The sequence below is a fragment of the Artibeus jamaicensis genome, unplaced genomic scaffold (assembly GCF_021234435.1).
Source record: "Artibeus jamaicensis isolate MK-2021 breed Jamaican fruit bat unplaced genomic scaffold, CSHL_Jam_final contig_76, whole genome shotgun sequence".
Taxonomy (NCBI): Eukaryota; Metazoa; Chordata; class Mammalia; order Chiroptera; family Phyllostomidae; genus Artibeus; species Artibeus jamaicensis.
In genome coordinates, this window is record NW_026521954.1 from 25,700,439 (window position 1) to 25,728,387 (window position 27,949).

General features: G+C 61.4%; 1 protein-coding gene across 1 annotated transcript in view; it reads right to left on the reverse strand.

Annotated features, from left to right (window-relative positions):
- Positions 1-8,521: 8,521 nt before the first annotated feature.
- The window catches only part of ABLIM2 (actin binding LIM protein family member 2), a 71,518-nt gene continuing 52,090 nt past the window's right edge, over positions 8,522-27,949 (reverse strand). The window contains exons 17-22 of the mRNA XM_053672466.1: positions 27,339-27,477; positions 23,030-23,091; positions 18,583-18,637; positions 17,344-17,351; positions 17,063-17,143; positions 8,522-8,741 (exon numbers count right to left, since the gene is read on the reverse strand). Coding sequence (XP_053528441.1) covers positions 8,628-8,741; positions 17,063-17,143; positions 17,344-17,351; positions 18,583-18,637; positions 23,030-23,091; positions 27,339-27,477 — 459 coding nt within the window. The 3' untranslated portion in view covers positions 8,522-8,627. The remainder of the gene's footprint in view (positions 8,742-17,062; positions 17,144-17,343; positions 17,352-18,582; positions 18,638-23,029; positions 23,092-27,338; positions 27,478-27,949) is intronic.

Consider the following 27,949-nt stretch of genomic DNA (forward strand, 5'->3'; position numbering starts at 1 on the left):
CAAGCGCACTCGCCCCACCCACTCCCCTCCGACCCGCCCCTCGCGGCTCCCGGCGCTCAAGGTCCGCCCCCCGACCAATGGAGAGGGAGATGTGGGGAGGGGGCGTGGTCCGGAGAAACAAAGGGAGGTGGGGCGGGGCTGCGTGGGCGGGGCTGCGGGTCCAGAGAGAAGGCTGGACAGAGGAGCGGCCCTATCCCCAGTTGCACCCAGAGAGGCTGAGCCTAAAGCCCACTAGGAATCTTCTCAGAAGGCCGTGCTCATCCCAAACCCAGAATTCAAGCTTATAGGCACGATCTGCCGTACATAAAGGGACACTGGGGCCCAAGGAGCGAGATCATGTGCTGCCCCAAGCCACAGAGTCCCATTCACTCCTTTCTTTTTTATTCATTCAACAAACATCTGGACAGCTCATAGGATGTGCGTGTGGAGTGGAGCCAAACACGCCCTCCAGAAAGGGGCTCTTTCAAGCAGGACCAGTGGTCTCTCAGAGTCACTTTAAGGCTGGGAGAAGGAGCCAGCAGCCAGCTGTCACCCTCTCCTGTCAGACCCTTTGTGGTTGTGCTCTTCCGCCCTGAAATGCCCTCCTTTCCTCGTCTGTCACCCAATAAACCCAAACACCACCTATCATCTCTTTTTAAAGATTTTATTTATTTATTTTTAGAGAGAGGGGAAAGGAGGGAGAAATATCAATGTGTGGTTGCCTCTCACATGGCCCCCAATGGGGGACCTGGCCCACAACCTAGGTGTGTACCCTGACTGGGAATCAAACCCGCGACACTTCGGTCCGCAGCCCGAACTCAGTCTACTGAGCTACACCAGCCAGGGCCTCCACCTATCATCCTGAACCTCTGTCCTCATCGTCACATCTGCTCTCTCAGCATGATGTGGCCCTGCACTGGGTTTCTGGAATCTCTAGGATCCGGGCTTCTCTGTCTGACCTCAGCGTGTTGGGGTGTTAAGGTGACCCATGGCTCAGGCCAGATGTCCTCCTACTCGCCGGGGACACTCTCCCAGGCATTAAACACCACACTGCAGTGACGGACAGATCCGCACTCCCAGGCTGGACCTCTCCTGGAGCCCCAGCTGGACACCCAGGAGGTGTCTCAGTCCCCTAAGGCCCAAACAAATGCTTTATCCAGCACCCCCAACCTGCTCCTCCGCATTCCTCCCCTTCCCAGTCAGTGGCCTCCCCTTCCATACAGCTGCTCAGGTTTGACTCCGAAATCACCCGTGAGCACCTCCCCACCCCCTCACCAGCCCTGTGGGGCTCCCTCTGCATACCCCCCACATTCCTCACAACCTTGGTCACAGCAGTGGCTGCAGCTCTCTGTGTGATGGAACCCACCCCCCATGAAGTGTGACCCCTCAAGGACGAGGCAGGGGTCTGCCTCTGTCTCTGCACACAGAACAGAGCCAGGGACCCTGTGGGCACTCAAGGAACACTGGAGGTAAGGGGGGGAGGGAGGAAGGAAGGGAGGGAAGGAGGGGGAAAGAAGGAAGGAAAGGGAGGGAGAAAGGAAATGAAGGGAGGGAGGGAGGAAGAGAGGGAAGAGGAAGAAGGAAGGGAAGGGGGAGGGATGGGGGAAAGAGAGAGGAAGGAAGGAAGGGTGTGTAAGGTGTGGACGGTGACTGGTCCCCCTGCACGCACACAAACACACACATCAAGAGCCTGGGTTCCGATCTGATTTGCCAAACTAACTCCGGCATGAACATAAAAGGCACGCTCCTCTCTCCCCCGCCAGATCCCAGGGTGGTTGGGGCGTACTCAGAGGTCAGGAGAACACATCTCAGGCAGTGAAGCCATCACTACAAGGATGGTTGCCCGGGCTTCAGCCCTTTACAGCCACCCTCTGCCTGGCACTTCTCTCTAGGGGTCTGGGCAGCTCCTCCTGGCCTTTGAGTCTCACCTGAGTTCAGTCACTATTCCCAGGCCTTCCTGCACCGTGTGCAGCTCTTCGGCAGACACACCCTAAGATGACCCCTCTCAACGAGTCACGCCCTTGCACGGTCCCCCCCGGAACAAGTGCTGGCAGAACCTGGGACAGCTTCTAGCTAATACAATGTGGCAGAGGGGGTGGGATGTCACTCCCATGGTCAGGTTACATCACTAAGAACTTGTCATCACTAAGAATTCGTCGTAACAGATGAGGCAGAGAGGGTCTACTTACAGGCTTTGAAGAGGTCACCTGCCAGGCAGCGAAGAGCCCACCTGGTGCAGGGTCTGTAGGACCTAGGGCCAGCCCCCAGTCACGCTGGCTCCTGGAACTGAATTCTGGCATCAACCTGAGTGAGCGTGGAAGTAGATCTGACCCTAGACAAGGCTCCAGGTCAGGGCGCAGGCTGCTGACATGCTAAGTGGAACCTGGGGTGCACTGAGCAGAGGATGCCGCTAAAATGTGCCAAACTCCAACTAACAGAAACTGAGTCAAGAAGCATGCACAGCCCGGGCCGGGTTGCTGGGTGGGTTGGAGTGTCATCCCATACACCAAGAGTCTGCAGGTTCGATTCCCGGCCAGAGCACACACCTACATTGCAGGTCCCATCCCCAGCAGGTGCGTACAGGAGGCAACCAATGGATGTTTACCTCACACGTCGATGTCTCTCTCTCCCTTCCTCTCTCTATAAAAGCAGTGAGAAAATGTCCTCAGGTGAGCATTAAAATAAGAAATGTGTGCGTTGCCCTCAGCTGCTATGTTTGTAGTCGTTTGTTATGAGACAATAAAAAATGGACACAACAGCCTAGACCTCCGCATCACACACATCCATAGCACTCCGGCTTTCCTTCTGGCGTCCGTTACGATCATGTGGGTGGTTTAAAAGCCCTCTCTGCCCTGGCCCGTGTGGCTCAGTTGGGTGAGTGTCATCCTGCCAGCCGAAGAGTTATGGGTTCGAAACTCAGTCAGAGCACATGCCTGGGTTGTGTGTTCAGTCCCCAGTCAGGGCGTATGCAAGAGGCAGCTGGTCGATGTTTCTCTCACACATTGATGTTTCTCCCCCTCTCTTTTTCTCTCCCTACCCCTCCCTCTAAAATCTATAAAAGAAAAAATAATTTTTAATCTCTCTCTTGCCCCTAGCATGAGAGCCCCAAGAGAAAAGAAATGGAGTTTGTCTTGCTCATTGCAGTCCTCCGACCCCCACCCCCACCGTTTGGTTCTGGTTGGGGGGGCCACTGGGTGGTGGTAGACCAGCTGGTGGGCTAGTTGGCGGGCCCTTGCCCCCTCCCAGCCCCCTCCCCTGGACGCGCTCCACCTCGGGACCCAGGCGGCTTCTGGCTTCCCAGCTTCCTAGACAGCCTGAGGCGGTCACGTGACGTCCCGGCCGGGGAGACGCGGAGGGAGTCAGCGGGACGGTTCCTGGCAGCGCTGCCAGGAGCCATTTGGACCAAGCCACAGGAGCCCAGTGTTTATTGTTCAGGAATTTTGCAAGTCAGTTGTTAAACACAATCAGTCACTGCTTAACAATGAAGTTATATAAACTTACAATGAGACATTATATTAAAAACAAAGATAACACTCAAAATTACTTCCTAATTATTTTATGATAGCTCACAATGGTCAGTGCTCTGAAGAATTTTACGTCTCCTAGTAACCGTGTGATAGACGTGCTGGGAGACGGCGTGTGGCTGGCGTCTCTTCCCCTACACGCAGCCAGCACCGTCATGTTGGTAGCTTGAAATCACATGTCGTGGGAGAATTTACACCACAGCAATTGCGGCACCTGATCCGTGGCACCGCAACAGACCAGGACGGGCCTCCTTCCTCCCATCTTCCAGGAGGCCAGCAGTCGAAGACCGACCAGCACACACTGGTTTCTAGGGAACAGCTTGCTCCCTGGGGAAGGGAGTAGACTCAGCTAATACTGTTTTTCTCAGCACCAGGAATTCCTGCCTTGAACACGCACACGATGGCCAGAGCTGCAGCAGCCACCTCACAGCCATGAGCAAAGTCAGAATCAGAGAGATTCTGCCACCCCAATCACCTACCTCCAGATTCTCCACTAGGTAGAAAAAACAAACCCTTTATTTGTTTCAGCCGTCAGTAGTCAATGTTTCTGTGGCTTACAGAACTCCTAACGAAGTATGTAGACATGCAACAAATAGTTGTGAATTAGTAAGCTCAGCCTGACATGCCTTCCTCATCAGCACTCGTTCTATTTGGGCTTCACCTCCACCCACCCACTCAGGAGAAACTACTGCAGCTCTGATTGGAGCTCATTTCTCGTCATGAAACTGAAATCCAGGGACCCCATGCAACCCCAGAAAACAAGCCCGAACCCTGCGGACCAGCACAGCCCTGCCGGTGTGGGGCATTCACTCGAGGGAACCAATCAGGGTGCTTTGTTCGAAGAGCTAGCCCGGTGCTCTCCGTGGAAATTCCCGCCCTTGATCGATACTGTGAAGGAGAAGCTGGTGGCTCGGCGACCCCAATACTCTCCCCAGACGCCTCCAGTGACATGTCTGCTGAGGAAAAAATAAATTATAAGCTGCCTATATGCCAGGTAAGCTGCCTTGGCACAGCATTTTCAACAGAGCCTTCCTAGATGCTGGGGCCCAGAGGGAGCGCGGCATCCACGGCAGTGGCGAACCCTCGGGAAACCCAGGCCCCGTGTGGGATGTGTTGTCCCTCACAGATGCGACGGCAGCCCACAGGCCTGCTGCAGTCGCCACCCACTGCTCTGTGACAAATCACCCCCAAACCTGGCGGCTTTAAACACCTTACAGCTGCCTTATGGCTGTCTGTGTTATCTCACAGCTTCCCTGGCTCCGGGCCTCTCCGGGCTGCAGTCCAACCGCGGCGGCAGCGGGGGACTCCTGGCAGGGCTCGCCTGGGACCATCGGTGCCCAGGCTCCCCCGTGTGGCTGTCGGCAGGCCACAGCTCCGCCCTGGCTGTCAGCCCCTATGGGAAGCCTGTGTGAGGCACCTCACAACAGAGGAAAGGAGAGCAGAACACCTGGGACGGGAGCCCCGGCTTCTTGTGGCAACATCCCATCACTGTCCCCACCTTGTGTCAGGAGCAAGTCAGTACACACGCCCCCACTCAAGGGGAGGGGACCCCAGCAGGGTGGGGGGACCAGGAAGAGGGGACCCCGGGGCGCATATCAGAGGCAGCCAACCATGCCACTGAAAACCAATGATTTTTTTTTAATTTTAAAATCAGCCATAGAAAACAAACACCATATTCTGGGAAATAGCACTAAGAATTACAGGTGAATTCTTAACAGAAGAAAATGGAAGTCAAAAGGCAATGAGACAACAGTCTTAGAATGTTGACAGGGAAAGAAAAAAACCTGTCAGTCCCTCATCGCCTCCAAAACCCACCGCCGCTGCATGCCCTGTGTTCAGTCCGCTCCGAGCAGTCTGCCCCACCCCACCGGGCCCACTCCCCCTCACTCTTCGGGACCCGGCTCAGCTGCCTGAGCAAAGCTGCCTCTTCTCCCCGGACGGCATCCTTGCGTCCTGCACCACGTCACTGCAGCCTGAACAGCCTGCCCTACGTTGTCACACTCAACACCTGCACCGTCCCCGTGGGTTCCCAGGTCTGTCTGTCCCCTGCCACAGCGAACTCCTCTGGGGAGGGTACGTTTGACTCATGTTTACCTCCCGGCACCCATGTGGCACCGGGTGCCCACAGCATGTGCTGGATGAGTTATTTCACTGGAAGCAGTTCGGGATTGAAATGAGTGGTCCAGACCTTGCTTTTATGCTGCTTGTTTTTGCCACAAACTAAGCAGCATCCCAGTCTTCCTCTTCTCCTTCCTTCCTGTCACCAAGGAAGAAGGAACTTCCCCCGCCCCAGGACTGATTCAGCTGTCGCCTATGCCCAACAGCGCCCTCTGTGGTCACTCTCCCCTTGTCCCGTAGAAAGCTTTTCCCGAAGAGTTTATCTTCCCTGAAACATGCATTGTCTGTCTGCTCCTCCCACCCCCAAAAGAAGATACATTCCAGACCTTTACCTGTCTTATTCACTGTTGTGTCCTGAGACCCCAAAAGACTGCCTGGCACATAGTGGGCACTCAGTGAGGGCCTGTAGGATCAATCAGATAATCTCAAGGGGTTGTCAAGAAAAGGACGTTTCTATGATTCGTGAGACCTAGTTCAGCCTGGCCCCGCAGCCTCTGGAGGTCACCAGGGAGGCACAGGTCTCCTTCGCTGCTGAATCCCTCTGAAGGGCTCTCATCGCTTCACCCTCCTCCTCGCCCGACCCCCTTCTCTCCGCCCCCTCTGTGCATCCCAGCCTGTGCCGGCTCCCCCACCTCCCTGTCCACTCCCTGCGCGTCTGATCAGGTGGAGACCTCTGCACAGAGCCAGGCACCTCTGGGGGTGAAGCCACTGGGCGGGGATCCCAGGGGCTCTGGGGCTGTCCTTGGTCCCATCCCTGCGCAGGGTTGGGTCACCTGCCGAGGGGGGTAACCAGGGAGGCTGGGGTGCCAAATGATTCCTACAAAAGCCACCGGCGGCCCTGGGAGTTGAACGTGGGGACTAGGCGGAGCCTCGGCGGCAGAACCGAGACCGCTCACCGCTGGTGCTGGCCTTCTCTCCTCTGGGTCACACGGGTGCTGCGTTCCCCAGACTCCTCTGCAAGTGGGGTGGGGTCACGGGACTAGTGCTGGCCAATAGGCCGGCCTAAAGGTGGCGAGTGTCACTTCCAAGCCAAGACATGATGAATTAGTTCGGGCAGCACCTTCTCTGAGAGCCTCCCTGAGCTCCATGGTGCATTCGGGGCCTCCTTCCGGCCGTCCTTCGGGCAGCGGGCAGCCTTGTTGGCACTCGGTCCCCCCAGCCTGACTGGGGCCGGTGTCAGCTCTCTGCCATCGGCAGAGACGCGCTCCTGAGCAAGCAGGGGTCCCAGGCCTGTGGCGTTCCAAGGTCGACCCCCGGTCCAGCCCCAACAGCATCGCCCACTCTGTGCACGCACCCAGCGCCAGCTCTCCGGGCAGACCCCCTCCCCACACAGCGTCAGCAGAAGGGGCCCGGCCCACTAGAAATGGCGCGTGTTTCTAAGAAGCGGCTCTGCACTTGCAGGAGTCACAGTGCATCGTCCTTTATTTTCCAGGCTGGCCTGGGCTGACAGGAGGACATGGCACTGAGGAGAACGCAGGGTTGCCAGGTGCTCACGCTCAGGTTGCTACGCGGAAGGAAGCGCGTTAGGTGCCGAGGTTCCCCCCTCCCCGGCCAAGCCGGGCTGGCAAGAAGCCGGGTGCGCAACGGGACGCGGCGTGTCACGGGGCTGGGAGGAAGCTGAGTAACGCTGACTCACAGGCAGGGACGTCCGGGACACACCAAGACACAGCTCCACAGGACACTGGGAACAGACGCGGGGGACCCCTTCTGGTTTTCGTAAGCCTCTGGACACACGTCACAAACACTCCGTTAGGGGCACCATACCCTGACCCACACCGAAGGACAGACCCAGCGCCACCAAGCGGGGCGCACTGCCGACCTAGCAGAGGGGAGAGGTGTCCCATCCTCTGTCCCCAGGGGTTGGTGTCCGTCTCAGGACCGGTCAGCCACGAGGCACCGCTCCTGGGGCCACATGTCCGTGTTCCACTGCGGGGAGGTGGGACGGGCTGGCTGCCACATGGGTGGGAGCCAGGTGGAGTGGGAGCCACTTGGGGTGGGAGGACACCGGCACACGGACACCCTTGGTTCCAGCTCGTTGGCAGAACTTCCTTCTCCTTAAGACTTGGAAGACGACAGCGAGGGAATCACCGTGGGTCCGCAGTTCACTTGTTCCTACAGACAGCACTGGGGGGAGGGCCTGCCTTTCGGGGCACCCGTGTGACTGACTGGTGTGAAAGAAAGAAGGCGAACGGAAGCCAGACGAGGAGCCCCGCGTCCGAGGGACACACCGGGAACCGAGACCACACACTGTGGAACGGGGCGCGGGGGCAGAAAGGCCGAAGCACTCCCTCAGCGGGACTGGAAAACTAAACTCTTTCCATGTGTCATCTCATGTTTAAGTAGGCTATGCTCTTTAACAAAATAAAACTTTTGTGTTACTTTATAGGCATCATTTAGGCATCTAGGGGCGGATTTGAAAGAATGACGCAGTGCACAGAGGGCCCTGGGGGACAGTACCCTGTCAGGTTGACATTCGTCCCTAAAAAGAGACTGGGTCACAGACGGCCACAAAACTGGTGCGCCCCACGCTTGGCACAGCCCCGGGCACCCTGGGCTGCGGGATCACCAGTGAGGCTGCGCCTCTGGGGCTGGGAGGGGCAGGTGGGCGGGGCCCGGGACATGGGGAGCCCCGTGTCCCCCACCAGTGATTGTGTCAGTGCCTGTCACTCAAATCTCAAGTCCCAGCCACCTCTGTGCTCCAAAGGCCAAGGGAGGCGGCTGTGGTTGTCTGAATGTCCCTCCACCCCCTGGGACAGCCATTCTGCAGTGTCTCCCCGGTGCCAAGCACAGTGGGGAGGGGCCCTGAACTGTGACAGTGGGAGAGCTGCCAGTGAACCTGGGGTGGGACCCACTCCCGCCCCACCCCCAGCCCTCCCCGGCGCCCCACCCACCCAGCGGACACAGAGAAGCCAGAGCCAGTGCGACAGGAGGGCTGTGCTTGGTTCCCGCAGGCGCCCGCACCCCCGCCCCTGCCCGCACGTTCCGCCGTCAGAGCCCGGGCAGCCGTCAGAAGAGCAGGGCCTTCTTCTTCAGGTCGTTCCGCTTCCAGAGGGCCAGGCGGTCGAACTCCTCCACGCTCATCCCAAACACTTCCTGGAACTCCTCCGGCGACAAGTGTCTCTGGAAAAAAAGGGGGTGGGGAGACACCAGAAGGGAGCGGTCAGCAACTCTGCGACGTGCCACTGGGCCACCAGAGGTAGGACTGCGGTGAGGGTCCGGTGGCCGCCCTCAGCAGCTGGGGCCTCGGGTCCTGCAGGTCCCCTCTGCATCCCCCTCACCCCCATTCTGCAGCTGTCGGAAGCAAGCCCAGAGGAGAGGGACTCGGGTAGGGACTCTTGGTGACACCTACACACCCACCCCCACGCGAACCGAAGCCACAAGCGTGCCCGGGACCAGGACTCCCACCTGCCTGCAAACACCTGAGGTTCTGTGGGTTCCCGTTATTTAATTTTCGTGGGCCCTCCGACAGGAGGGGTGGAGGTTATGACAGCCCATTTTACTGATGAGGAAGATAGGCGTGGAGAGTGGGCCCGGGAGCCAGGCAGGCCGGCCTGCGTCCGAGCCCCATTCCCCCTGCCCCCCAGCCTCAGCTGTGTGATTAGTGCTTGTCTCTCTGAGCCCTCCTCCTTGTCTGGGGGCCCCATGGAGGGCTGGGCCACATGGAGGTCAAGGGCGCCCGTGCCAGCCGGCCCCAGAGCCTCGGTCTACTCCCTGTACCTGAAGGCGGCCCCTGTACCCCTCCTGGAGTTGCAGGGATGAGTAAGACCATGCAGTTAGCACTGGGCTACCTCAGGACTGGCCCTGGCCAGGGACATGGGTGTCAGCCACCAAGGTGGTCGGGGTGGTCGGGCAAGCATCCCCCACTGCCACCGAGTTCCGGCCTCCCTCTTGCCGGTGTCTGCTCCCAGCCCCGCACACCTGTCTCTGTCCATAGGCTCAGAGAAACTCACTCACATCCTCCCAGCCTGGGCGCCTGCAGCTGGAAGGGGTCGGGCTCCTGCCCCCAGAGGACCGGGTTCGAATTCCCCTCTGCCTTTGCTTAAAAAGCGTGGCTCTGTGTAGCCGTGTGGATAACGGTCTGCAGTCCCCCACTGACAAAGCCTCCCCGGCGGATCCGGAAGAACTGACCGCGGGACTGAGTCGCAGGCCTGCAGGTCCGGGTTCACGGTGGCCTTGTCACAGGGGCCCAGACAGCCCAGCTGTCCACCGAAGGACACGCGGGTAGGCCAGACGTGCTGGAGCCCACGAGCAGTGACATTCCGACACCTGCCGTGGCGTGGACAAGAGCCGGAAACATGAGGCCCCGCGACAGAGGCCGGCACGAAAGGCCGCCTGTTTTGTCTGAGGCCGCTCCTCCAAAACACCCAGGGCGGGTGCTCCCATGGGGACCAAACCAGACCGTGGTGGCCCAGGGCAAGGGGTGCGGCAGGAGTGCCCGCCTACAGGGGCGGGGTCTCCGCCTGGGGAGCCGGGAGCCTGCGGAGACTAAACAGACAAGGTGGTCGCTGGGGACGTGCTTGGTGTCCCCGAACCACACACCTTAAAACAGGTAAAATGCTGCATTTTATTTACATGAATCTTACAATAAAGAAACCAATCCTCGCCCTGGCTGGTGTGGCTCAGTGGACTGAGCACCGGCCTGCAAAGCAAAGGGTCGCCAGTTCGATTCTCAGTCAGGGCACATGCCTGGGCTGCAGACCAGGTCTCCAGTGGGGGGCATGCAAGAGGCAACCCCACAATGATGTTTCTCTCCCTCTCTTTCTCCCTTCCCCTCTGTCTAAAAATAAATAAGCAAAATCTTTAAAAATAAAAAAAATTAAAAACCAATTCTTGCACAAAAAAGTATGCTTTCCCGGACTTTGCAAAGAGACCGGCCACACTGAAGGCTGGCGTGACGGTGAAGAGAGAAAGTGCACCCGCACACTCACACACACGGACACACTCAGAGTGCGGACACACGCGTGCACACACAAACACGGAGTTGTGAGGACACGGACCTCGCTCCCCCCGCCCCCATCAAGCTAGTCTCTGGCAGGAAGGCCCCGTCGGCCGCTGCTGGCTGCGACCTTGAACTTGCCCACAGGAGGTGGAATGCCGGAGCTTGCCAGCAGTGAGCCATTCACCCAGGGGTTCTTGGTGGCTGAGGCCTTCCTGCCCAGTGCACAGACGCTCAGAATTGTCGTCGCAGGCGGCAGCGCCACGTCCAGGTACCAAGGCACAGTCCTCCCAATTAAGGTGGGACAATCGGGCGTGGGGAAGGAAGGAGGAGAGGAATGTGCTTTCCCAATATTCAGCAAATACTGACTGGGGGCCTGGGACAGGCCAGAGACACAGGTCCCTGGGAGTGGCCAGGGGCCGTTAAAAGACATAAATAAGAGAAAAGCCACGAGTCCGGTGCCTGAAAGAAGCCAGGGAGGTGGAGCCGAAAGAAGCAGGGCCAGGCCTCCACAGCCCTGCAGGGCATGGAGAGCTGGGGGGGGGGGTGTCAATGAGGAGGGACCTGGGGACTCCAGGGATCCTGCCTCGCCCGGCTGAGTCTACCTGCCTTCTAGGTGAGAAGGGGTGGCCAGGCCTGCTTATGGCGGCTGAGGCACTGGCCCCCCTCTCAGAGTCACACCCCTCCCCCATCCATAGCTGGCAGGACGGGGCCATGCACAGATGACCCCTGGGCCAACTCCCCTGACCCTGCTTCCTCAAGGCTCCCTAGGAGGGCTGGCCCCAGGCACAGCCCAGTCCCTTCTGGAGCTGGCAGGCAGGAGGCCCAGGGGGTGGCACCTTTGCAGAGGGGCCGCTCACCTGTGGGTGCTAGGTCTGGGACCCTGACATCGGCCAGACCAGGCCGCCCTCACTCACCCCCCAGAGCTCCCTGGCCCCATGAAGAGGCATGTCAGAAAGCAAGTAAATCCTCTGGAGGGCTGAGGGATCAGGGGTGACCCAGGAAGGCCTTGCAGAGGAGACGCCCCGTGACCTGGACAAATGAACCTCCGACTCTGAGGTGTGACCTGGACCAAATGCCAAAGGTGTCCTGAAAACAGGACGCCCTGACGGCTGACCTCTGACTCCCGGCAGGAGCTCATCAAAGCAACACTGGTGAACAACAAAGAGAAGGGAGGGCGCTGTGCCAGACCCCTGCCATCTATGGTTTCTGGAACATTCCAGGCTCTTTGCCACCCCAGGGCCTGCAGTGTTCTTCCTGCTACCACCACCCTCCCCGACACACAGTGGCTCCTCCTCCTCCCATGGGTCCTAGCTCAAATGTCCCCTCCTCCAGGGGGCCCCCTAGATTGCCCTGGCCACTCAGGCCCCTGGAGCCATGCCATGCCTCTCCGTGCTGAACCACCACCAACCTCTTGGGCCCCTGGAACCATAGACGCTGGCGCTGACCCATCTTTCAGATAGACGTGTGCAGCACAACCGGGACCCGGCGCCATCACCAGTGTCCGTCAGGTTCTCAGAGGATCGGCCTGGCAGGGGGCTGGGGGGCAGTAAACAAAGCCGGTTCTCCTGTCCCTGCAAGCCCTTCTCACTGAGGCACATCCCAGGCTTGGGCTCTTACCGCTGGGCCTCCAGACCTGGAGGCCAGGACGGGGCGCTGCTGTGAGGCGTCAGCTGCTCCCCTTCCTGCAGCTGCCCTGTGCCGCCCGGCGCTCAGAAAGAAAGGTCCGGGCTGCCGAATCCATGAGGACCCTCCAGTGACTCCCAGGGACGCTGCCTCCAGGCCAAGGGCGGGACAGGGAGCCCCTCCCCACAGCACACTCTGCTGTCTGTCTGGTCACACTGCGTGCAAGCCTGGCCGATGCTGCCCGGCCACCCTAGCCACCTGTCCTGCAGACTCCAGACACGCCAGCCCCACTGGTTCACATGCCAGCCCCTCAAAAAAAGTCTGTGTCTGTCTGCATCTCTGTCTGTCCCCCTGCCTGCCTCCTGCTGGTCCCATTTCTCCAGAGGACCCCACTTAGGGGACAGAGCGTCTGCACACGTGCGCTGGGAGGCTGAGGTACGGAGGGGGGTTAGGAACTCCTTCTGCAAAGCGCCGTTGAATCTCTCGGGGGCTATGGGACCAGGAAGGCCCTGCGGCCCCTCCGCCTCCCAGGCCCGTCTCTGCAGTGCCACATCAGGTGTGAAAGCCACGTGTGCAACAGCCCGGAGCGCCGCCGTGGGGTGGGACAAGTGTTTGTTCACTAAACCAGACCCCACGGAGCCTACGGTGCCACTGGCTGCCGGCGCTGGGCGTCAAGGAGCGAGCCCTTTCCCCTCCGGGCGGCCGAGCCTCGTGGCCGTCCCCACATCCTTTCAGCCTCCCGGTTCTTCCTCGAGTCCTCAGCAGGCGCAGCGCTCGCTCGGCCCTCCCACAGCCTCGGCCCCGTGGAGAGCTCTCTCTGCTCCGGTGTCACCTGCGTGGTTCCCTCTCAGGCTGGGAACGTGGGGATCACCAGGACGGAATAACCAAACCGCCCACCCACCGCGCCCCCGTCCCGAGCTTGCCCCCGGTTGGTGTCCGTGCCTGCTGTTCAGCAACCAAATCAGCGCCGGTGACGCTGCGCGGGACAGCCATGCAGTGCCATTGGACAGAGTGGAGTCCGGCTCCGGGTGGCTGGGTCACCTGCCCACAGTCACACAGCTGGACATCGTGGAGCCTGGGTTCACACCAGGTCATCTTGACCTGAGCGTCTCTTTCCACCAGGACACCACCTCGGACGTCAAGCGACTGGCGCACCGCCACAGCGGTGACATGTTTCAGCCCGTGACAGACAGAAGTGGGTAGGGAGTGCCCTCAGACGAGCGGACCCCTGAGTTTTCTCCCAGGAACAGGTAAGCTCCTTTCCCTCAAGTGGGGAGCTCCTGGCACAGCGGCCCCTCAGAGCAACTGCCTGGCAGAGGGGGTTCTGAGGGACTCCCAGGCAGGACCCGGGGGTGGGGGACTGGGACCCAGACTGACTAGGACAGACACCACGGGGTCGTGGGCCCCAGGGGGCCCCTGGGAAGCCAGCCTGCTGGTCCCCCTCTGCCTGTGAAGATCATACGGCTCATCTGCCCACTTCCCGCAGTGCCACCTTCCGGAATGGCAGAGGACTGTCATACCACCTTGGTAAGTGACTGGCATTCACCGGGCACCCACTAGGCATTGCCAGGTGCCTTTCCCTCCGCCTGCCTGCCTGTCCTGGGATCCCTCGGCTGGGCCTCGGGGGCCGGAGCGCCAATCATCGTCAGTGTCCTGGCTTGTCACCCTCTGCCCAGTGACCCCTCCATCCACCACCACATCCCGACGGCCTAGGGTCACAGCCCCTCCACAGCACACCTGCTGTCACCAAGGCCTGCCACCTCGAGCCCCAAACACTGCCCGGATCCACCTGCTTCCTGCCTCCACGCTGCCCACACTGTCTGCCGGTCTTGCTCGGACGACCTGATTCCATGCTCAACAGGCTCCCTGCATGCACACAGCCGATCGGCCTCCCAGCGCAGCGCCGGCGTGGTTCTAAATTACAAACCGAATCCTGAGTGCCCCACTGTAAAGCCACTGCTTCTAGACCAAAACCAAACTGCTCGCCAGGGCCCAGGGCCTGGCAAGGCCTGTCCTGTCCTTAGTGTCCCCTGCTCCAATACAGCCACCTCGACTTCCTCCTCAAACAGGCCTGGCTTCCCCCTGCCCCGGGGCCTTTGCACAAGCCATTGCTCTTCCTGGAGGTCTCTTCCGGCCGCCGCTCCTCGGCTTACATCCTCACGTGCGGGCACGCTGGCCGCGCCCAGTTAATTCTGACCTACTTTTCAGCCACTCACAGGCCCACCTTCCTCCCCTGTGCAGCCCTTACGTCAGTGGTTAAGCGCACACCCCCTCTGGGTCACAGCTGATTGCCTCCCTGTCAGACTAGGTCTGTGAGGATGGGGCTCCCACTGGCGAGCACCCCCCAACTCCAGGACCCACTCTCACCCAGGGATGCGAGGCTCAGCTCGGCACTTTGGCAGAGGGTAGGCAGCACACCTGGACCCCGGGACAGAGGAGCCTTCCTGCTGGGACCTGGCCTGGCAACACCCCTGCTCCCCCCGCCCAGCCTTGCTCTCCTCTCGCAGGGCACACTGCCACCCCAGCCCGCCCTGCACGTGGCTTTGCCCTGTGACCGAGCTCAGCCAGTGGGGCATGGGTGGGAGCCAGACGTGGCCTTTGGGACCCTCCTGCGTGGGGAACATGGACACAGGGCCACCACACAATTGTTTAAAGGGACAGATGGCTCCATGGGAACCAGTGTGGAAAACGGTTGAGTTTAAAGAAACAGGCAGATGTCCAGTGGCATCAGCCGTGTGTGAAGCCTCATCCAAAACCCAGGCAGTGTGGTGGTGGTGGGGGGGGGGCGCGCGCCTGAGCAGGAAGCGGCTCCCGGACGGCCGGGGGTTGGGCCGGTGGGGAATTCTGGGGGAGGTTTCCGTTCTCCGGTGTCTTTTCCCGGAGTTTTACAAGTGTTGTGGATTGTTTTTCTGTTAAAAATAAAGCTCTTTCCTCCGGAAGAAAACTGTCAGGGTCCCTCCTCTGCTGCAGGGACATGGCCCATCCCGGGCCCTCCCAGCCCCGGAGCCTGTGGGAGGGGCCCACGGTGGCCACAGTCCCACGGGGCCTTCCGGCCAAGCCAGAAGGCCCCGGGAGAGGGACGACAGGGACGCGCCCTTGGGTGTGTGCTGGAAGATCTGAAAGATTAGTCCAGACACACTCCCCAGTCGCTTTTTAAAAAGGTTTGCTTGTGTTAACTACTTCATATTTCGCACCTTTCAGTCTGTGTTGGGGGGTAGGAGAGGGGGGTAGGATGGGAGTCCTTTAACGAGTGCCCCAGTCCCAAGGGGAAGACGCAAGTCCCGGTGGCTGGGGGCCCCAGGGCCACCACTGCGGTGCCCAGGGCAGGCAGCGCGCTGGGATCCCCTGGTGGAGAGAGAGCCCTGGCCCACAGGGCAGGGCCACAGGGAGCCGAGTCCCACAACAGCCGCTGCCTCCAGGCTGCTCCCGACCCCAGAGCCACCCAGCCCGGCAGCCCATTTTATAGGAGTGACGTTTGTCCTGGGGACGGGCCCAGTCCATGAACAAGGAACCCACTGCAGGGGAGCCAGAGTGCGTCCCTGCAGAGAAAGCGGGGTGGCCACAGGGAGGCCCGGGCAGCTGCTGCCCAGGACCACGACCGGGACCCCCGGGCTGCACCCCTGAGTGAGGGGCGGGGCCTGAGTTCTGCCGCTCTGTGCACTCTGAGCACCGGCCTCCCTGGCCCTGCCCCCACGGGTCCCTGGGCCTGGAAGACCCTCCCGTGCTCCCCCTTCTCTGCCGGTGACAGTCCTGTTGCTCCTCCCAGGGCCGGCTCAGCACTCCGCTCTCAGCCCTGGACGGGGCTGTTTGCACGGCCCCCTCGCTTCTCTCCTGGCTGCTGCCAGAGTCACCCCCTGGGCAGGCAGGCTGGCAGGGCCTGGTGCTGGCTGGATGCACAGTAGGCCTCCTATGCTCCCGGCACCTACTGTGTGCCCAGCCCTGATGGAGCACAGATGGGACAGGGTGGCCCCAGGCATTCAGGGACCTCCAGCGCCCTCACGTCCAGTGAAAGCACCATTAAAAGGCACTGAGACATTCCTGACCCGGCTCTGGACTCGAACCGAGCATCTGGCCGTTGACCACTTCCTGGGACGCCTGTGGGCACGAAGCTGCACGTGGGCCCCCTTGGACCCGGCTCGGAGGGGCTCGGCGAAGTTCGTCCTCCCAGGCGCATCATTATCCAAACCCTGTTCTGCGCCGACGCCCTGTGGGGCCTTTTACATGCGGTAGAGCTGACCCTCGGGCAACAGGAATCCGAACCGCACGGGCCCCCTAGCCTGAGGGTCTGTCCACTGCATGTCCACTCAGCCCCCCTGTCCCTGGGCTCCACGCACCGGCACACTCAACCGACCACGGTGTCTGTGAGCCTCGGCTGGGAGCCTGCAGACACAGCGGGCGCTGTGCGGGGAACCCACCCCCGCGGACACCGAGGGACAGCTGTCCTCCAGCTGTGGGGAGTCAGAAGTTACACTCGGATTTCGACCGTCCTGGGGGCTGTGCCCCCTGCCGCGCGCTGGTCTACGGTGACAGCCCTTGCCCCCCACAGGCCAGCGTGTCCTCCTGGACCACGAGAAGTCGCACATCGGTTGGGACAAGTGTCCGCTCTCCAGACTTGGGACAGACAAGCATGCCTGGTAGCTGCGAGCCTTTCCCGCCCAGACCTCGAGCAGCGGGGGCCTCCTGGCACGGCCGCCTTGCTGGGCACAAGAGTCCCTGACCCCAAGTTCCCACGCCCTGAACCAATGCGGGCCCTGGACCCGAGCCCTTGCTGTGCCGGCACCGCCCCCAGCAGGGACACCAGGGGCGACGAGGGTCGCGCCGTGGACGAGGTGCCTGCAGAGTCACTGAGGGGAGGACCCCCCCGCAGAGCCGCTCTCACCTCCAGCCTCGTCCGGTCCACATCTCTGGGCAGTTTCACGCGAATCCGGTTTGTCACGATGAGGGCGTCATACGGGTAGACCTGCGGGGGAGGAGACCGCGGGTTCGCCCCCAGCCGGCTCAGGCAGGGACGCAGAGCCCAGCTGGGCTGGGGGAGGGGCATACTTGCGTCTGCATCGGACCCACGTCATAGGAAAAGCACAACAAAGGGGACTTTTCACCTGGCCGGCGGTGGCAGGAAGAGGTCGGAGGTCAGCACAGGCGGTGGCCCCTCTTTCTTACCTTGTATTCTGTCAGAGAAAGAGCAGAGAGCATGGGCGGCGGCTGAGAGACCGCGGGCTCCGGGCACAAAGGGGGAAGCAGTCCCATCAGGGCCCAGCCCCCGCCCCTGCAGTCAGCTGGGCCACGCGGCTCCCGGTCCCCCAGTGGCTGCCCTAGGAGGAGGGTCCTGCCCTTCCTGGTGGGAAGCCCAGAGCAGGAGGTGGTCAGAAGGCTAGAGCCAGACTGGGAGCTGGAAGTGGCACGGTGTCCCCCGCACAGGCCGAGTCACCCGAGAAAGCTGCCTGCCTGTCCCTGAGGAGCGGGCGGTCTGGGTAGAAGTGTTAGGGGCGTCTTGGAGACCCGCAGCCTCCCTGGGGCCTGAGCCCCCAGCCTCCTGCTCCCGTCCCTAACCCTTTAGTCCTCCTTTTAAATCTCCGAGCTCCACACGCCAGTGTCGTAAGGGTCTTCCCTCCAGATTCGAAGCGTCTCGTTAAAAAGTCAACTCGTGTGGACAGAAGCCTCCCTGAACATGCAGAAGCCACACAGACACAAACCCTGGAACCCGGACCACGAGCCTGTCTCGGGGGAGAGTCCCTGGCAGGGCTCCTGGTCGAGGAGCCGGTCCCCGAAGTTTTCAGTGTGATGCATGGGATTCTGGACGCGTCAGCGGTGAGCCCAGGACTCGGAGAGGCTCTTAGAGGGACAGGCTGGGACACCCCATGCTCTGCCTGGCCGTGCAGACCAGCCCACGAGAGGGAGCTGCCCCCCACGCCATCCCCCTCGGGGCGCCAGGATGAGGAACCCGGCGTGGGACCGGTGGTGCAGGCCCCAGCTGGCTCGGAGCTGGCAGAGCCCTGGGCCGAACGCCTCTGTGGCGCCCTTGGGAGAGGCCCAGAAGTCGAGCGGGGTGGGGGGGCTCCTTGGGCTCAGACCCGGGGCCTTTCACTGCCACTCTGACTCTCTCACCATCACGAAAATTCACTGGGGGGAGGGCTGGCCGGTACCCTGACGGGGCAGCCATCCCCACACAGTTCCTAGTCCCCAAGGGACCAGAGTGACAGCCCAGGCGGGGGCTGCTGGGAGAGAGGGAGCGCCTTGGGCCCCCGGAGAACTGAGGTGAGCAGAGGCCCTTGGAAGAGGCGGGACAAGAGCATCCCGGGCTCCCCTCACTCCCGGATGGCTGCAGCCAGCTGGCCCTGGGGGGCCGTGTCAGTGACCCCTGTCCCAGCCAGAGACCCCAGGGGTCCCTGCTCCTGGTACCTCGAGTGCCCCAGCTGGCATCCGGGTCTGCTTCGCCAGGGACCAAATTGGCATTCTGGAAGAAAAAGAGAAAGGGTGGCAGGAGGCAGGCCGTAGGGGCGGGCAGTGGGCCTCACGGCCCAGGTGGGTGGGTGTCAGCTGGCAGCTTCGCTCACACGCTGCGGTCCAGGCAACTCCTACCAGACTCGGCACAGAGGCTGCTCCATGGGGCCTCTGCTCCCCTCCGGACCCTGCCGTCTCCAGGTGCTTCCTGGCTGGTGTCCACACAGCCCCCGGGACAGAGCCCAGCATGTGGCAAGCACTTGTACAGAGAGGAGGCTGTGACTGACGAGGACTTTAAGAGGGTGACACGTGCAGAGGGCACATGGACCCAGAGCCCTGCTGCCTGTCTCAGGTGCCCTCCTCACCTGTCCGCAGCACCCAGCACTGGCAGCAAGCTTCACCTTCTAATGAGTCATGACCCAGAATGCCTGGAATTCTCTCTCCCTCTGCCCACCTGCAAATGCCCTCCCGAGAGCCCCCCCCGCCCCCACAAGCAGGCACTGAGCCCCACCAGGGCCCGTCTGCCCTCCACCGTCCAAGCCTTGAACCTGGTACAGGTCCCACACAGGGCCAGGGCTCCTGGCCAGCACTCCTGAAACAGCCTGGGGTTCGCCTTCACGGGGAGGGCTCTGCTGTCGAAGGCGGGCCATCTTCCGCGCCCTCCAATCGCATTGCAAGAACGAGTGCTTTCAGCTCTGACCCCGCAGAAGCAGGAGCGGGGAGCCCACAGTGCTTGAGGTGGGGCTCCGGGCCTGGGAGAACAGGGGTCCCAGGTCCTGCCCCCCAAACAGGGGAGCGGGGCCGGTGAGTGGGGTCGCACGTTAAGTGCAGGGTTGGAGCCAGTCTTTATTTAAATGTTTGATATTTTGTTCATCGTCGATCTGTCTGCATTAATTTGGGTTTTTAAAAGCATGGCATTAAAACATTATCTGGATTCCTGAGCTTGGTACATGCCTCCCTGGCCTGCCCTAGGCCCAGCCCAGGAGCCCCCGGCCCGAATCATTTTCCTTCCTTGCGAGGACACTTTTTTGAGACCCCCATCTCAGGTCACTGACACGCACCTCCTCCTGGAACAACTGGGTAAACTTGCCAGCCACTGGCCTCAACCTGCCTGTGACAGAGAAGGGAAATGTCGCCCCCTAGTGACCACTGTCCTGCATCACAGGCCGTCCAAACAGGCCATCAGGGCCACCGTGAGCAGTTGGAAACCAACTTCCTGGAGGCAGAACTAGCGTCCTTGGCTCTGTCACGCTCTGAGACAGGCCGGAGACTCCCAGGAGGGAGGGTGGGGCACAGTTCGGGTGGAGAGGGAAGCGGGGGATCAGCCCAGAGCAGGGACAGAGCAGCGTCCTGGCTTTAGTTGCCAAGTGGGGCCACGGTCTTCAAGACCTCTCGGGTGCCAGGGAGCCTGGGGCTGCTGCTGTGTGTGCGGGCCTGCAGGGCCCCACAAAGGTGCACCAACAGGCGCACCTCTGCTGGTCTCCACAGAGGACCACCGAATGATTCACCTCTGCCCTTTGTTCAGTGTCATTACGTGCCAGCTGCTCTACCTCACATTCACTCATTTCCACTGCAACCCGAGGAGGTGGGCATTGTTAGGACCAGTTTAGGAACAAGGCTCAGAGAGGTTAAGCAACTTGCCCAAGGTCACACAGCAAATGTGTGGTACTGTAAAACAAAAATCTGGCTGATGTGTTTTGCTTTTCAAAGACTGTACCAGCATGGCTAATAGCAGCAGGGACATTGTGGCCCTGCACCCCTGGCTGTGTGCCTCTCTCCCTAATGCTCATGCCGGGTCGTGCGGCGGCACGCAGCAACCACTGGCCCGGAGGGAAGACCGGACAGGAACTTGCTTCGATAAGAATGACTCGGGTGGGAACCACACTGTGGAGCTCACAAGATTTCATGGCCACATCACCTGTCCTCACAATCACCTTAACAGGTAAGGACAAACTTCGTAAAGACTGGAAAATGGCAGAAAATGCACGCAACTTGCCCAAAGACACACCCCGTGAGGGGTAGGGCTGGGGTTTGAACTCAGGGCTGTCTGATGCGAAGGCCCAAGCTCTTCCCAGTGTCACGGCTGGAAAGTGTCGAGATTCTGTCATTCGTTAGCGTTGTCCTTAGAGTCACACCCATGGGCGTTTATCAAGTGGCGTGGGGAACCGGTTCCAAGGGCATATGTGTTTCTCACACTCCTGTTGGAGGAACTCAGCTGCCCGCGTTAGCCATGCGTGCAATTTTTACACTGGATCTGCATGTCTGATTTCAGAAGAAATCAGCTCACGCTGCAAGCACCCACCAAACTCGCTGTGACAGCAGCCAGCACCCTTGCATTTTATCCCGCTCGGTGCATTTAAAGCGACGAGTGCTCCAGCCACTCTGTAAACCGTGTCCCTGCTTTGTGCCGCGAGTCCTGACCTGACCCTCGGTGCTGCAGTAGGAGAGGTCGGACTGTTCACATTTAGCATCAGGGGTTTTCAAGATGGGACCCCTTCCAGGGGCTGCCACTGGGACTGTTGGTGGCCAGTGGTCTTTCTCTGAGAAACAGGCCCAGTGGCACGTGTCCCCAGAAGAGCCAGCGGCAGGCAGCTCCTTCTCTGCTTATTCCCCAGAGAGCCGTGACACCCGCCAGGGACTACATGCTCGGGAGCTGGGGACAAACGGGGATGGCCCTGTAACAGATCCCTCTCTCTGCCAGAAGCCGCAGCACCTGCCGCGAGTGGGAAGCTGGGAGCTCAGCTCTGCGGCTTTCCGATACAATGTTGTTTTTGATGTAATTTTCTGCTACAGTTGCCCCTCTCCTCCTTCCTGACTTGGTGTTAATGGGCTTTGGGTCACACCTCACCTGGGCTTTTACTCTAGCCCACCAAGAATCCTTTCTGGAAGTAAAAATGAACCAAGAAACAACGGAAAAAGTGACTTGGGGACTCTGCAGGCCACTGACAACAAGGGGTGCACACGCTCCCTGGGGACCCAAGGGATGACGGGCTGGCCATTGGAAGGTAAGTACCTGGCCTTCCCACTGAGAAATAAGCATGACATTACCTAAGAGTCTTAGGCAGAGTGAAAAGGAGAAAATGTTCCAGGGGAGAAAAGAACCTGAGGCGAAATCACCGTGATATTGACTGCTCCCCCCAGAAACGACGTGAAAATCGAGTCTTCACGTGATGATGAAGCCCCCCTTCTGCACTCCCCCCGGGAAGGACACCTGGGCTTCCTCACAGGCTGCCCCCCCCCCGCAGGCTGGCAGGGTGTTCACAGGGTGGAGCTCTGAGTTCCATGGTCAGCTTCTGACTCCGTTCTAGAGGGGGGGACGAGGACAGGGTCCCCGCCCAAGTGTCTGGACCAGCTGTTCCCAAACCCTAACACTGAGCTTCCTGGGGCTGTGACCGTCCGTGGACCTCAGTCCCACTTTCTCACAGAGGACAGGAAGGGTGGACAAACCCACTGAAGCCACCGGAAGAAGCGGGCGGCATGTACATCCTGGTTCGGCTCATCCTGGGACAAGCGAGCCTGGCCCAGGGCAGACACGCCAGCTCCTCCAGCACAGCTGGGGTGGACAGAGAAGCCGAGAGGACATTGGCAGCTCCGGGGATATGTCCCTGTTCTCAGCCGTGTCCTGGGGGACTGGCCCCTGGCTCCGAGACCCTCCTGGGGGAGGCTGGAGGAGCTGCCCCCTGTGCTACACTTATGGCTGAGACCACCAGCTTGGAGTGGCTGCCCTTGAAGACGAATTGCCTCGGTTTATGGACAAACATCCTCGGCAGGGAGAGGTGGGGGGAGGGGCTCTGGCGTCATCACGCCCACCAGCCTGAGGGATTCTCACTGGACACCCAGGGAAGCTGTGGGGAGAGGGGCAGAGATGGGCAAGTCTTCATCAGGGTCCCGTGGCCCCCACACCCCCATGGGGGATAAGTCAGGCACCACACAGTCTGGGCTGTCCTCTGACTGTCCCCAAACCGGGGACACCTGGAGGAGGGGGTCCAACCAGCTTCCCACTGGGAGCAGCCACAGAGACCACCGCTCTGCGTGGTGATGGCAGGTGCCAAGGCCACCTGTGGCGGAGCAAGGTGACAGTGGCAGCAGTGAGGGGCAGGGGCACCCAGCAAAGGGAGCAGGGTGGAGCCTTGGCTCACAGTTTAAGGTCCTTCTCAGGTTCCGGGTCACAGAAGGAGGACGGGGGGGGGGGCTGTCTCCCCGCCTGTACACACGGAGGTGGGGCAGGGAGGTGATGCTCTGCCTGGCCTGGTCCGAAGGAGTGGGGGGGGTGCCTGGGGGAGCAGCAGGCACAGGCGGGCAGGCGGTGCCCGGGCCTCCGCGGGCTGTGTGGTCTCAAAGCCGTGGGAACCGCTCACGGTAACATTAGCGCCAGACGGGCCAGGGTGGGGGGCGGGGCACCTACCCGGTGGTCCAGGCCATTCCTTCCAAGTCCTGGCAGAGGGTCGGGTCTGGAACAGGGGAACCCTGAAACAGACAATATAGCTGTCACACAGGCCGGCTCGGCCCGGGGGGGGGGCAAAGCCAGGTGCAGGGCTGGCAGGTGACGCGGCAACGCCCTTGAAGACCACGCCTGCCCGTGTAGCGATGTCTGTTCCCAGGGATGGAGAAAGAAGCCAGGGAGGTGGGGATGCACCGAGGCGCCCAGGACCCCGGGAGCCTCTGGTCTCTGGCAGCAGAGGGGTGAGTGGAAAATGGAGGCCCAGCCACCACCAACCACAGGGCCCGGGACCATTTTATTCTTTCAACAATCTCAAGCTGCGTGCAACGAGGAGATTTCACAACACAATCCCAGTCCCCAGCCTCTCTCGAAGTCTGAGACACGGGGCCCCGGAACGTCAGCTCCCCAGGGCAAGACGCTGCTCGGCCTGGCGCCGCCCCAGCAGCTACACGGCGTCTGCACCCAGAAGGCTCTCACAGAGGGTCATCCCCTCACTGGGCCCTGGCTGGCCCCTCATAAAAGAAAGGGACCCAAGGCCCTTTCGATTCCCAGGATTCTGGCCCTGGGGCCTCAGGGTCATTATATGCGAACTGGGCAGGTTGCCCACCCCACCTGATAGTCCTGTGAGGTTGGTGGCAAACCAGGGTGCCCCTCCCTTTCAACCATAAACTAAGAAGCGTGAGAGCCATTTCTTTGCCCCTTGAAACCCCAGAGGAGTACCGGGAACCTCGGAAAGGCCGCTGCTGACCAGCCTCTGGCCGCCGTTCCCTTGGTAACCAGGCAGGTGACAACTGCACATCCCATCCAATGTGGGGGTCCGTGGGGGGGAGGGGCAGGCAGAAGGTGACACAAATGCCAAAGCCACGGGCAGGGTTGGGGCACAGCCGCCCACACCGGGACCACCCGTCAGGGCCGCTGGCACTCGCAGCCCGGTCCCAAGCCGCCCCACTCCCCTCCTGCAGTGGGATGTGAGGGGAGAGCCCAGCCCCCCTCCCAGGGTCTGTGGGTCCCCTGGGCAAGGTCTACAGCTGGCCCGGGGGACATGGTCTGACACTGACCACCCAGGGGGGACTGGGGACCTCAAAAGAGAGGACAGGACCTGAAGGGTTGGGAAGGTGGGGCCCGGAGCGGCAGTTGGCCCACCTAAACACGGGGCACAGGCCAGGGGAGGGGCCCAGCACCTCAGGTCCCACTGGGGACAGTGCGTCTCCTCCTACACACCTCGGGGCCATCTTCTGGTAACAAAACACAGACACCACCCCTCCCCTTTGCAGAAACCAGGCTCTGGGACACCACAGCCCTTGATGTGGCAGTCCAGAGGACGCCCCACGAGCCATGTGAGGGGACGAGTGGCCGTCTGTCACAAATGCCAGGCTGGAGGCCCCCGCTGCAGACGGCAGCGGTGCTGGTGGGGAGCCCCCCTGGTTGTCAGTGCCACTCGAACGGTGGCTTTCCTGCTGGGAAGGGGACTGGGCCGTATTCACCAGCAGCTCTGTGCTGCCTGGCCCCAGGCCCAGCACGTACGGTACCGCATCTGCCGCACCTGCTGGACAGACAGACGAACGGCCAAACAATGATTCCATCCCAGGTGAGATGCATGGATGGAGTCACGAGTGGGGTGAGGCAGGGACCAGTCCCCAGGAGCCCCCATAGGGCCCCGGCACGCGGTGGGGGGCGGGCACACGCGTGCCGGCTCCCACCGGGGCCTCCGCCTCTCCCAGCCCCTGCAGCCTCCCGGGGCCGTGGCTGCCCTCGGCTCCTTGGTCCCCCTCTCGGCGCCCTGCACAGCGTCTGGCACACAGTGGGCGCTCAATAAATACCCGTTGAATTTAACGCGTCTCAATCCAACAAACAGTTATTGAGCGCCCACTGTGCCGGGTGTCACGAGCCGAGCGTCCGAGGGCACACTGCAGGCGGATGTCCCCGGGGTGCAGGTGGGCGTGTCCCGCTGGGTGCACACGCTTTGTTTAGCAGCAGTTGTTTGCAGATGGAACTGGTGTCGAGGGAGTCACACTTGGGGGCTCAAAGGAACCCGGACACAGGTGCACAACCCTCTGTGAACACTGCCCAGGCCGTCCCAGCCTCCCCAGAGGCTGGCAGCGAGCAAGGCGCACCTGAACTGGGCAGCCCGCAGCTGGGCCCTCTCTGCTGCCCTCACGCACGTTGGGGACCAAAGCACAGACAACAGGACAGAAATCAAGTCACAGCCGCAATGGCTGGACACTGGGCTCCGGCCCAGGGGACACGGCAGCGGATGACTGGGATCCCCGTCACCGTAAGCATCAGTGCAAGACACACACACACACGCACACACACACACTGTTCATTCTTCCCAGGATTCGGTCAGTCAGGTCGCGGCTTCCAGCACGGCTGTCCGTTCCTGTAGGCCAGGGGCACGCTGCCCCGGGGGCGGCTGCGTTGGCACCCGTGGTGGCGCATGCAGGTATGACAAGGCAGCCGGGGGTGGACAGACAAGCCCTTGCAGGTGTGGGACAGGCTCACTGAAACCCGGTGCCATCTTCCAGCCTCGCCTGGCCTGCCACCTGTGGGGTGCCGTGCACGGCGCCAGGGCACCTGGTGGCATTTGCAGGCGAGGAAGCAGAGCTCAGCGGTGAAGGCGACATGCACAGGACACAGTGCGGGTGAGTGGCACAGGCAGACGCCCCCCTCCCTCAGCCCAAGGCGCAGGCAGGCCACCACCACTAGCAGGGACCACTGGGGCAGCCTTGGGCACCCCCTGAGCAGACTGGGGGAGGGGAGGGGCACGCTCCCAGCCTGCAGAGGAAGGGCACCCACCACCCGGGCGGGCCAGACTGAGGGTGGGGAAGACCACCCCGAGATTTCCAGATAATTTCCTGGGAGCTTGGGGCCGGGGCTGAGGTCTCGTTGCCCCCCAGGTGTGGGAGGACCGCCACGGGGCTGCCAGTCTGGTGCCCGGGGGGCTCACACCTCCCACACACCACATCAGGGAAAGGAGCACAGAGCAGAAAGGCCAGGCTGAGAGCCAGCCCGCCCTGCACCACCCCCCGGGCGCTGGGCACCGTGAGCAGGGAGGGGCTGCAGGAGCCCGCCCACTGGTTCTCCTCTGACCAGGCCCGCACCCCTCGGCCTGCCTGCTGGTGGGACGGGCATCTGCCATGTCCCCTCCAGATCTGCTCCAGGAGAAGCACGTCCTGGACAAGCCCCCTGAGGTGTTCTGGGTCTGACCTTCCCCTGGTGACATCGGCTCTGGGCACTGGCTCTGAGCCCCTGACACTGGGAGAGCTGCACCCCAGGAGGAGCAGACGCACGGGGGCTGCAGACCCCGCTCACAGAGGTCACACACAAAACACAAGCTTCGCTTTGTTCGAGCTCTTCTTTCACAGGGACGATGACCAATCCTCTCTGTCCTCTCCCACTGGGACACTGTCGCCCACCGCGGAGGGTGATGCCAACAAGGACCAGTGGGCTGCAGGCGGAGCATGCGCTGTGGGCGGGGCAGAGCACGGGCTGCGACATGCGCCCCCTCCTCCGGGGCTCTGACAGCCTGGCCGGGCGGGATTGGAGCTCGGGTGGGACTCCGGCGAAGCAGACACCTTTCCTGTGTGTTCTTGTGCCCGTGGCCGTCCTTGCTGGGCCTCTGCTAAGACTCAAGTTTGCCCCAGAAAACCACCCTCGGCCCACGGGGCCCCGCAGATGCACAGGGGTCTCCCAAGGGCCTTCGACCTACTGCTGCCTGTGACTTACGGCTTCTGGAAGTGAGGGCCGTTCTTGGGAGTCTGTCCCACACCTGACAGCAGCTCCTCACTAACTCAGGCTGCACGACACCATCTTTGTCTCCCATACGTCCTCATATACATAGTCCCAACTCCCGGTCCCTTGCTCAGGACAAGCACAGGACACGGGACAATGCCGTTGACATCAACTCCGAGTCTGGACTCGCCACCTGGACCACGATTGCATCTGCTCTGGAGGGAAAGGGGCGCCCACGTCCGGCCTGGCAGCCCGGGGGGCCCTTCTCTGGACTTGGCTCTCTGCCCTCTTGCCAGCTCCTCTGGAAGGTCCTCGAGGAGCAGCTGGTGCAGCCCACGGGCCAAGCAGTGGCTAACGTGTCTGTCAAGGGGCCAGCAAGGGCAAAGCACCTGCCCCCTTCCTGGTTTGCCCCGAGGTCTGTCCGTGTGCTCCTACAGTGTTTAGCGAGCAAGGCTTAGATCTGGGGGGCCAGCTCGGCATCAAGGGGCTGCGAGGCGTCTCATGCCACATGGACAGCTCCTTGCTCAGAAGAACCACTCACGTGAGTAGAAGTCGTCTCCTGGCACTGTCTGCTGAGGGTCTCTGTCCGCCCCGCTGCTGTGCGACACACTCTGGCTGTCCAGACCCGGAGAGTTACTCCTGGTGCCCATACCCCCGCTGAGGGTCAGCCAGCTGGTCTTCTGCCGAGAAACACAAAAAAGTCACGTGATTTTGTGGGTCCTCTGTGACGGTGCTGACCCGTTTTACAGAAGGGGAAACTGAGGCTCCGGGAGGGCTGGGCCCAAATGGCCTCACACGGGGAGAGCCAGGTGAGCCCCTCTGTCTGCACACGCCCGCCTTCCTTCAGGACGGAGAGGGGCCGCGGCGCCCGAGGCACGTGCTTGGGCCCGTCACTGAAAACGCCTGCCGAGGCTGTTCCAGGACGCACAGCGGTTTACTTTCCTCTGGTTTCAGACGCCTGCTCGGTCACAGAGCGGCCACCAGGCTGCCTGGGGGCATCGCGAGGACTCGGGTAGTAGCTGGGCTGATGCCACAGGTAGGAGGGAGGCCGCAGGGGAGGAGCCCGACCCAGCCCCCGAATTCGGCCCCTGTTCTGCGTGCCCTCGGGGGACGAGGTTTCAGGTCGGACGAGCCCACCAAGCCCCATTCCCT